The 10773-nt window shown below is 36.0% G+C and overlaps 1 protein-coding gene across 1 annotated transcript; it reads right to left on the bottom strand.

Annotated features, from left to right (window-relative positions):
* Positions 1–243: 243 nt before the first annotated feature.
* On the bottom strand, positions 244–3864 carry LOC141601855 (uncharacterized). Its single transcript, XM_074422160.1, has 4 exons — positions 1607–3864; positions 1221–1514; positions 1085–1139; positions 244–1002 (listed from the first exon to the last, which is right to left on the bottom strand). Exons 1-4 carry the CDS (start codon positions 3862–3864, stop codon positions 244–246), a joined length of 3366 nt encoding a protein of 1121 aa, XP_074278261.1.
* Between the last annotated feature and the right edge of the window lie 6909 nt (positions 3865–10773).

The following is a 10773-nucleotide window of genomic DNA, read 5'->3' as shown; positions in this document are numbered from 1 at the left end:
CATACTTATTTGACACTATCGTAGGCACATCTGCTTGTGATCTTTTCCTAACCTGTGACATTTTGCCGTTATCACAATAAAAAAACGTTAGATTATAAAAAAAAAAAACAGAAAACCAAGAAACAAATGTTTAGTATTAATGATTAAGAAAAACAAAGTGTTTAACAGAAGCAAAGATTACTTAAAATCCAATTAACATGAAAACACGTCAATACGGTATCAAAATACTTATAAAAAGGACTATTAAGCTATATGAGTATCTTCGTCACTCTCTTCATCACCATTCGAATCACTATAATCATCTTCGTCGTTAGAATTATCACTGATGTCATCATATCCAGTTTCAGTGCCATTAGCCACTTTAGGTTGATTTTGATCATTTGAATCAACTATTATGTCTCCTATGTCATCTCTAAGATCTGGAATATTATGGATACCATCCTTCCCTATCGAAGCTGAAAACCCATCGAGGATAGATTCTGGATGACTTTGTTGCAATGCATCTCCATCATCATCAAGACATTCAGTTTCTGGAACATCGTAATGATGTCGTGCATGAGTCTTGATAACTATGAGCCAGTTTGGATCAATCCCATCTTTAACATAAAAAACTTGTTCAGCTTGAGACATCAGCACAGAAGGCTCATTTGTGCGGAGTCTCTTTTTAGCATTGACACTAATAAAGCCAAATTTGTCAACCTTTATACCTCTACCTTGATTATGAACATCCCACCAATCACAACGAAATAAATTAACACGTTTTCCATCCAAATATTGTAGACAAATAATCTCTGTTAGAATCCCAAAGTAGTCGCATCCAGACCCCTTTACCATAATGCCACTATTCTGGTTTCTCCTCTTTTTTTCAACGTCCTTTGTATGAAACCGGAAACCATTTGCTAAGAAACCACTATAACACTGAACCCCCTTGAAAGGACCTGAAGACAATGTTTGTAGATCCATAAGCACTTGATCACCCCCGTCATTGGATAAACTTGACACCTAATTAGAAAAATGTTTGTTAACTAATATGCTTATTATTGGAAAATATGATAATAAGACTAAGTAATTGAAATAGCCATACCTTATCACGAAACCATTCGAATAATTCTCCATCAAACATACCTTCATTGTATTCACTAGAAAAAAAAGCATCACTATTAAAAAAAGTTACATATATAATATTTCAAGAGTTTAATTAATTAAAAAAAAATTCAGACCTTATATACGATTCGGCTTCCTCACAATTTTTAAGAATGTAATCTTGAGCCTGCATTAACTCAATATCCGTAAGCTGTCGTGTTTTAGCTTTACCTAGAGGGATGCCTGATGGTTTGAATATCGCTAAACCCTTATAACCATCAATTTCGATATCCGCATTTCTTTCGGTTTGGTTATATTTTGTCTCAATTTCACACAAGTACTTTGAACAAAAAAGCATGCATTCTTCAATAATATATCCTTCTGCAATCGAACCTTCTGGTCTGTTCTTATTGCGAACGTAACACTTAAACCTGCGCAAAAGCCTAAAAAAAATATTTAGAGCGTTAGTTTATTATAAAGTGACGGAAAAAAATGTATCTAATGGTTATAAGAAAGTTTATACCTTTCTATCGGGTACATCCAACGATATTGCACAGGTCCCGCAATTTTTGCTTCCACAGCCAGGTGAACACACAAGTGCACCATAATATCGAAAAAAGAAGGAAGAAATATTTTCTCCATCTCACACAATGTGATAATAATGTGTTCTTGAATGCGATCTAACACTTCTAATTTCAAAGTCTTTGAACATAGCTCCTTGAAAAATGTGCTCAATTTAGAAACCACCTCATATACCTTAGGCTGAGATACTCCGCGAATAGCAAATGGTAGTAGTTGCTCCAAAATTACATGACAATCATGAGATTTGAGTCCCCATATCTTACGCTTGTCTAAATTTATACACTTGGAAAAGTTAGACGAGTACCCATCAGGAACCTTTATGCCTTCCAAAAATTTACAAACCTTTTCTTTTTGATCCCTGGACAATGTATAAGGAGCTGGTGGCATATGCCATTTCCCATTTACAAGTTTAGGAGCTAAATGATTTCTAATTTTCAGAAATTTCAAATCATGTCTTGCTTTTATGCTATCTTTAGTTTTTCCTGGAATATCCAACAAAGTGCCTAGAATATTGTCACAAATATTTTTCTCGATGTGCATAACATCAAGGTTGTGACGTATCAACAAGCTACTCCAATAGGGTAATTGAAAAAAAATACTTTTCTTTTTCCAATTATCATCTCTCTTTGGATGAGTAATAGTTTTCCCATACTTCATACCATCAAACTCATGAACTTGTGATAGAATCTCATGCCCTGATAACTGCGATGGAGCTGCTCTTCTCTCTTCCTTTCCGTTGAAAGTTTTACTATATCGCCATGTATGATCAATAGGCAAAAAACAACGATGGTCCATGAAGCAAATTTTTGAGCAATTAGGCAAACGCAAAGAGTTAGTGTCACTCATACAGAAAGGGCATGCCTTATAACCTTTAGTAGACCATCCGGATAAGTTAGCATATGCAGGAAAATCATTAATAGTCCACAAAAGAGCAGCTCGCATGTTAAAATATTCACCCGTAACAACATCAAAAGTTGTAGATCCAACTTCCCATAATTGTTGTAATTCCTCAATTAAAGGTGCTAAATATACATCAATATTATTTCCAGGTGCACTTTTTCCAGGAATTAGTAAAGATAGAATGGAATACGGTTGTTTCATACACATCCACGGCGGTAGATTATATACAACTATCACTACAGGCCAGATGCTATAATCACTTCTCAATCCGCCAAATGGGTTAAACCCATCACTTGCTAAGCCTAACTTTACATTTCGAGATTCTTCCGCAAATGATGGATACAACTTATCAAAATGTTTCCATGCTTCACTATCAGCAGGATGTCTAAGGACTCCATCATCCTTTCTCCTTTCTAAATGCCATTCCATGTCAACTGACGTTTTAGATGACATGAATAACCTTTGTAACCTAGGAATTATTGGAAAATAACGTAACACCTTTGGAGAGCTCATATCACGCTTTTTCTCACATATATTACATTTTTCAAGATTAACATGTTCTTTCCAAAAGAGCATAAAATCATTCTCACATGCCTCTATTTTTATATAATTGAACCCTAAATCAGTAATCATTTTTCTTGCTTCATAATATGAGGACGGAACATCAGCCCCTTTCGGCAATGTATTCTTAAACATTTTAAGAATATTAGAAAATGCTTTATTTGTCATCCCATCCATGCATTTTATTTGGAATAGTTTCAAAATAAAGGACAGTTTTGATAATTCTTCACAACCAGGATACAAGGGAAGTTGTGCATCATTTATTAATTTATCAATAATCGGTTCATTGACATGCTTTTTATGAGGCTCTTCTTCATGACAATCATCATTTGTATACTCGCATCCCTCATCTAGTGCATCAACAAACATAATAGGATCACGAGACTCACGAATCATGGAGATTATATCATCATTATTTCCACCTAATTCAGTCCTAGGTCTTTTGAGAGAGGGTTTAGATTCACCATGATAAACCCAACGAATGTATCCACGAACAATACCATTTACCATTAAATCTTCAAATATATCATCTCTTTTCTTATGCCACTTATTATTGCATGTATAACAAGGACAAGGGACAGTAACCTCTTCATCTTCGTCATTGATATTATGATTTGAAGATGCATTAGAAAACGCAAAATCAAGAAACTTATTGACTCCATTTATATACAACTCGTCTGTTATATTATTGCATTGCATCCATTCAACCCTTTTCTTCAGTATATCCGTAGTATCCATATCCTAAGGGGTTAAATAAGTAAAATTAAGAAATAAAAAGCACTACTCCCTTTGTACCTTCTTCTTTACAGAGGACATAAAACGTAAAGATGGAGAGAATAGATGTAAACAATTTATAAAAATAAAAGAGAGAAATAATTTTAATAAGTTCATTAGAAGCCATCTATGTACTGGGCTTTAGTGTGTAATTTTTTGAAAAATCTACAAGAAAAAACGAAAGAGTAAAGCCATTCTTGTTTTAATAAGAATTAATAGCATAATTTTTGGGGATTTGACAAAGAAAATTCATGATCAACATTGAAGTTTCATGTCTCAAGGGATTCGGCCGTTGCTACAAGTACCCTAGCAGAACAGTGCATGAATTTTGGTAGGAAAACTGTTCAGAGTAACTTACAAGATAAAACTATGCATGACAAAGTATGTCCATGTCCATGAAAGTTGGTGTAAATGAAGATAAAAATTAGAAAACATTAAAACTATGTCACTATGAATGTTTGAACCTGGTAAGGCGCAGAACTACAAACTGCAATACAACAAGAACCACCAGACCAAACAGACTGTTATTTATCGTACCCGAAGCATTAGTATTTTTTTTTTCAGAAACTGGTTGGGCTTGAGCCTAGGTAATCGGGCAGGGCATACATACATACATACATACATACATACATACATACATACATACAATACACAATCTCATAATCTCACATGTAGTACTCGTATATCATATAAGTCGGAGTCTTGAACAAGAGGGAAACTAACCAACCTGTATCTACAAAATACGAAAAAAAATGGGTGTAGTGATGATAGTTGATTCAGACGGTATATTTGATTATTTTAAAGATGGAAATACCATTTGATCTAGTTTGTAAAGTTCAATTGTGAGCCTTTCGTGCAGTATAACTCAAACAATCATCATATTTTTTTCTACCATCATAACAAAGAACACCAAATTGAATAAAGAAGAGATGATGACACTGTAAAGTAAACAAATAAATAAATTATGATTCACGCAATTCCCAATTGCCAACATCCAATTCACAATTGGCAATTCAAAAAACGCAATACGGATATCGCAATCCCTAATTTTCATCTTACTGGCAAAATTCAATTCACAATTCATAATTTAAAGCTAATTTTAATTGAATACTAGAAATAAAATGACTTACTAATATCGTAGGTTCTTCTTGCACAAAGATGCGTAATCCAATTAAGCCAACAATAACTCGAGAGAAGAAGAAGAAGTAGGGTTTGACAAAGAGGTGTTTTGTTTTTGGTAGTTGTTTATTTTTGGTACTCTTTGATACGTGAGTAGATAAACCATTGTGTATATATTTTTTTTTTGTTAAATAATAATTTATGGGTCATACGTCCTACAATAATTAGCTTTACACAAATTCGTTATAAGATTAAGATGTAAGACGGGTCAAATACATATCAAATCACTTCATTCATTACTTAGAAATTATCAAAAAATTTGTTTTTATTACCACCATGTGGTAATATTTGATCCGTCTTAAGTTTAAGATGGATAATACGCAGGTCAAATGCATATCAAATTACTCCGTTAATTATGAAATAACAAAATGTTTGTTTTAATTACCACTATGTGGTAGTATTTGACCCGTCTTAAACTTAGGACGGTTAATGCCCGTCTTAAAAAAGACTTCTACTAACTTTAACCTTCACAATTAAACAAATTTAAGAGATTTAATTACCACTTGTAGGCTTTAACATCACAATTTTTATGAGTTAAGTTTGTATCTCGTGACCCTTAACAATAATAACTTCTTTAATTGACCAAACTTCATATTTTTATCCACCAAAATATTTGTTGTTGCACACGGCTGCTAGGCATGTCAAACAAGCCGAGCGGGTTGGGGAATATGGGTTGGATCAGAATATGGGGCATCTCAAATACGAGTCGGGTCATACGGGTTACAAGTCGGCTTAGAGTCAGAATAAAGAAACAAAAATAGTTAATAACTTGACAATAATAGACCCAAATTTGATAGGGCTATATACTGCACATTTATATATAAATTAAGTAAGTTGATAATAACATATTCAAATGTCCTATTCTGAATTGACAATACCCCTTACGGCCTAACCCATTTTATTACAAAGATGTTATAACCAATGAAAAAACTAACCGACCGAATAATAACCCGTTTGTTAGGTATACTTTTAATTGAACGCTATTGAAATAAAAATGAAATATTATTGAATGAACTTTGACCGAGTTTATTGAAAAATGAGGTCTTCATCCTTAAAAGAGCTTTATTTACGAGATCACTATGATTTGAAAAAAGAATCTCCGCATCATTTATGTGCTTGGATTTTTCTGCATGTCAAAGTATTTTGTAAAAAAAAAAAAGAGTACCGTGTTTAAAGTAGGAAAACTTAGGGTACCAACTATTAGGGGTGGGCACCAGTCCAAAACCGGACCGGACCAGACTGGAATCGGTTTGGACCGGAACCTGAATCGACAAAATTCTTGGACCGGGACCGGACCGAAAAAATTCCGGTCCAAGACCGGACCAGCCCGGTTGGACCGGAATTACCCACTTTTTTAAATTCCGGTCCATTGGACCGGATCAGACCGGAGTGGACCGGAATAAAAATACAATTTTAAGAAAAAAATGCAAATAACAATAATTCCGGGCATTCCGGTCAAAAACGGTCCCGGACCGGACCGGACAGAAAACCGGAATCTTGGAAAATGGTGGACCGGAGACCGGACCGGAATTTTTAATTCGGTTCGGTCCACTAAATTCGGTCCGGACGGTCCATTTTTTCGTCCGGACCGGATTATGCCCACCCCTACTAACTACCTCCCAATTTTTTTAATTTAGAAAACAATGAGTTAAAATAAATAAAAATACTTAGGCACGATGTACTTTTACTCGTGGTTATGAGCAATAAATAATAATTAGGCGCAATATACTTTTACCCGTGGCAAAAAACAATAATTAGCCACGGTCGTGGCTAAATACAATTATTTGCCACAGACGTGGCTTACTTCGTGGCTAATCACATTTATTAGCCACGGCCGTGGCTTACTTTGTGGCTATTCATAATTATTAGTCACGGTCGTGGCTTACTTCGTGGATAATCACATTTATTAGCCACGGTTGTAGCTTAATTCGTGGCTAAAAGCAATTATTTGCCACGGTTTTATTTTTCCCGTGACAAAGTTTTTCATACTAATTAGTTTTCAAGGAGGAAAACCATTTTTTCCGTGGCAAAGCAAATTTTCGCCACGAATTATAAATTCCCGTGGCATAATTCGTGGCGCAAGAGATGATTTGTTGTAGTGATTGTTTGATAAACTTCCATATTGGCCTGACCTAGAGGTCAGGCATTGCCTCGATTTCATGCACATTGAGAAAAATGTTTGTGATAATATTATCAATACCCTTCTGAATGTTCCCGGTAAAACAAAGAATAACGCCGCAGCTAGGGAAGATATGAAAATGATGGGTATTAGGCTAGAGTTGGCACCATAAAAGAGAGGTAATCGTACATTTTTACCGCCAGCAGCTTATACCCTTTCACGGAATGAGAAAAAGGAGTTCTGTGCATGCTTGAATGGAATTAAAGTGCCACATGATTATTCGTCGAACATCAAAAGCCTAGTGTCGATGCAAGACCTAAAACTCACCGGGTTAAAGTCACATGATTGTCACACTTTGATGCAACAATTACTACCTGTGGCTATTCGTTCCATTTTACCTGAAAAGGTAAGATATGCTATAACTAGATTATGTCTCTTCTTCCAGTCCATATACGAGAAAGTCATCGATCCCGATGACGCAGATTCATTGCAGGACCTCGTTGTAACCTCTCTTTGTCAGTTGGAAATGTATTTTCCACCCTCTTTCTTCACTATCATGATTCATCTGACCATTCACTTGGTTAGGGAGATTTTGTACCTTGGGCCCGTGTACTTAAGATACCAGTATCCTTTCGAAAGTTTGATGAAAGTCTACAAGGACTATACATCTAATCGGTATCGTCCGGAAGGTTGTATTGCTGAACACGCTATTTTAGACGAAGCTCTTTCATATTGTTACGCTCATCTCTCCCCTGAGGAGTTGATTGGCGTTCCTAAGAATCGTCATAGTGACTGAATGACCGGAAAAGGTATTCGGGGCCGGGTTGAAAAAATTGTGACACGTGAAATGTTGCATTTAGCACATACGTATGTGCTAAACAACAAAGATGAGGTCCAACCTTATTCAACAACACAAAGATGAGCTCAAATATGATCACCCAAACAAGACCGAGAAGTGGATTGCAAACGAGCATACGAAGACGTTTGCAGAGTGGTTTAGGAATAATGTCTTAGAGTGTACGAATCAAACTGGTGATGACATCTCTCCTAGGTTACTACGTCTTGGTTTAGGTCCAAATGCCAGGGTCACCTTTTACAGCAGTTTTGCCACTAATGGATATACTTTTTACACCCGCGAGCAAGATGAGTTGAGTACAACGCAAAGTAGTGGTGTGAGTTCTGAATTTGAGGCAATGCACTTTGCTACTTCAAAAGATAAAAAGCCCATTTGGGGAAAATGCCTTTATTATGGTGTTATTCAAGAAATATTGGTACTAGATTACATTGATTTCACAATGCCTTTGTTTCGATGTAACTGGGTTGATAACAACATCCATTGTGTCCGAAAGGATAAGATGGGATTTACGTTGGTCAATCTGGGTAAGGTTGGCAATAATAAGGATGATCCTTTCATAATCGCATCCCAACCTAAATAAGTGTTCTATATCACCAATCCTATGGATAAGAAGTGGTCTGTTGTACTGTCTATAAGGAGTAGAAGGAGTAGTCCATCCGATAATCGTGATGATGATCAGGATGTCGTTTTTGAGGGAATGGATCACTCTACCACTGTATCTTCTTTTGACGATGTTGACACTGATCATGAGGACATTGAAAGCATCTATATGCGTGATGACCATGGTGAAGGTATTTGGGTTAACGAAGAAACTATGACATCCAAGAAACGTCCCCGATCTTGAGATGGTCTATAATGTAAGTTATTAGCTTTTATTTTTATTTTTATTTTTTAAATATATATATCTTCCTTTTAGTTTTTTTTTTTAAATAACTATCTCCACTGAACAGATTAGTAGAAGGAACTGCATATTTAATACAAACGTACTGGAAATCTTACAAGACCACAGGGCTGCACATTATCTTTATTTAAGTTGCCTTTTCATACAGGCCCACGACACTGCTTATGATAGGCGGATACAGACACATACAGTTTGACACTCAACAAATAACATACGACGTTGCTTGGATGTTTCAGCCACAGACACGGACACATTTTGTAGGGGTATTAGGGGTACATTGCTTGGAAAACAGCCACAACCTGGTTGTAGGCATCGACGCTTTCTGACCTGGCCGACTGCTGCCCATCAATGATGGTCGTATACGGCACTTGGACATAGTCCACGGCATTCTTCAGAAGCTCAGCATCCGAGTATGTGGCTACCCAGAGGTATGGTTCGAGTGTTGATCTATTCGGAGCATTCCAGTCGTTCCTGCCATGGCCTCTGAGTTGAAACATCATGTCAAGCTTAAATGCTGATTCTGCATGGGCAGGTGATGTTCCAAACTGAATGAGTAGACTCCCTTTGAATCCCCATGGCCCCCATTGTGGCTTAACTTTGCTGACCGAGTATCCCAGCTCAATAAGCTTATTCCTTAAAGGATTAAAGCTTTTGGCAGCAAATTTTCCATTGTCTATATCTATGTGGCCTGGGGCATTCATCAGGGCACAGTGATATGGACGACCAACATTTTGAGTCATTTTCAGACCAGTAATTTGATGGTTTAATTTATTTTTGAGTTGTGGGGAGCTAATGGGATGCCTCTTTTATGAATTTATAGCAAGTTTGAGATGTGTTGTATGTCTTTAGCTTTTGGTAGCTTTAAAAAGCCAATAGAAGCAATGGTCACTGTTAAAGATTCCCAGTTTTGCATGGCATGGTAAATCCTATAGATATGCAGTTTGCATGCATGCTGGTGTTGTCTTATTTTCTTGATCTTATTATTAGATGTGGATGTTGTTGTTGAAATTGCTGAATAATGTTGCAGTATATAGTGCTTCTGCTAATACAGTATTTATTGTTACTGGTTTGGACTGTAATGGAATTACATTAATTTTTTTTTAAAAAAGGGTTCAACAATAACAACGGTTATATTGAAATTATCCGTTGTTAATACTTTCAACAACGGTTATATTAACAACACCCGTTGTTATTACTATCAACAACGGTTATAGTTACATTACCCGTTGTTATTATTTTCAACAACGGGTGTAGTACCTCTACCCGTTGTCATTGATTTTTTAGACATATTTCATTTTGGCGCAAATTCGGTGAAAATATATTACAACGGGTATATTTTAACCGTTGTAATAAAGTTATGACAACGGTTGACTTTTATTTACCCGTTGTTATTAACATATAACAACGATTTTGTTTTGAGGACTCGTTGTCAATAGTTTATCTTAATAAAAAACTAATTTACAAACACATACAGCATACCACACAAACACACATAACATCAGTTCAACCGTTGGTATCCTAAATTTATTATTCTCTCTCCCCCGCTTTCTACATTCTCGTGGTCCGCCGTCGCCCAGTTTCCGACGCCCAGATTCCGTTGCCTTCCCTTATCATCCTGCTCATTTTCTTTATCATCATCATCATCATCATCATCATCATCATCATCATCAGGTATGTTCACTTTAATTTTGTGTTTCGTCATTAGGGTTTTAAGACGATCAGCTTTTTTGTTTTTCATGCATCTGTTTGTTTTTCGTCTTCTTTGTTATCTTTATCATCCCGCATCATCTACTTCATTCCTCTTATTAGGGTTTAGGA

This window comes from Silene latifolia, chromosome 9 (assembly GCF_048544455.1).
Source record: "Silene latifolia isolate original U9 population chromosome 9, ASM4854445v1, whole genome shotgun sequence".
Classification (NCBI taxonomy): domain Eukaryota; kingdom Viridiplantae; phylum Streptophyta; class Magnoliopsida; order Caryophyllales; family Caryophyllaceae; genus Silene; species Silene latifolia.
This window is presented reverse-complemented; position numbering and strand designations above follow the sequence as displayed.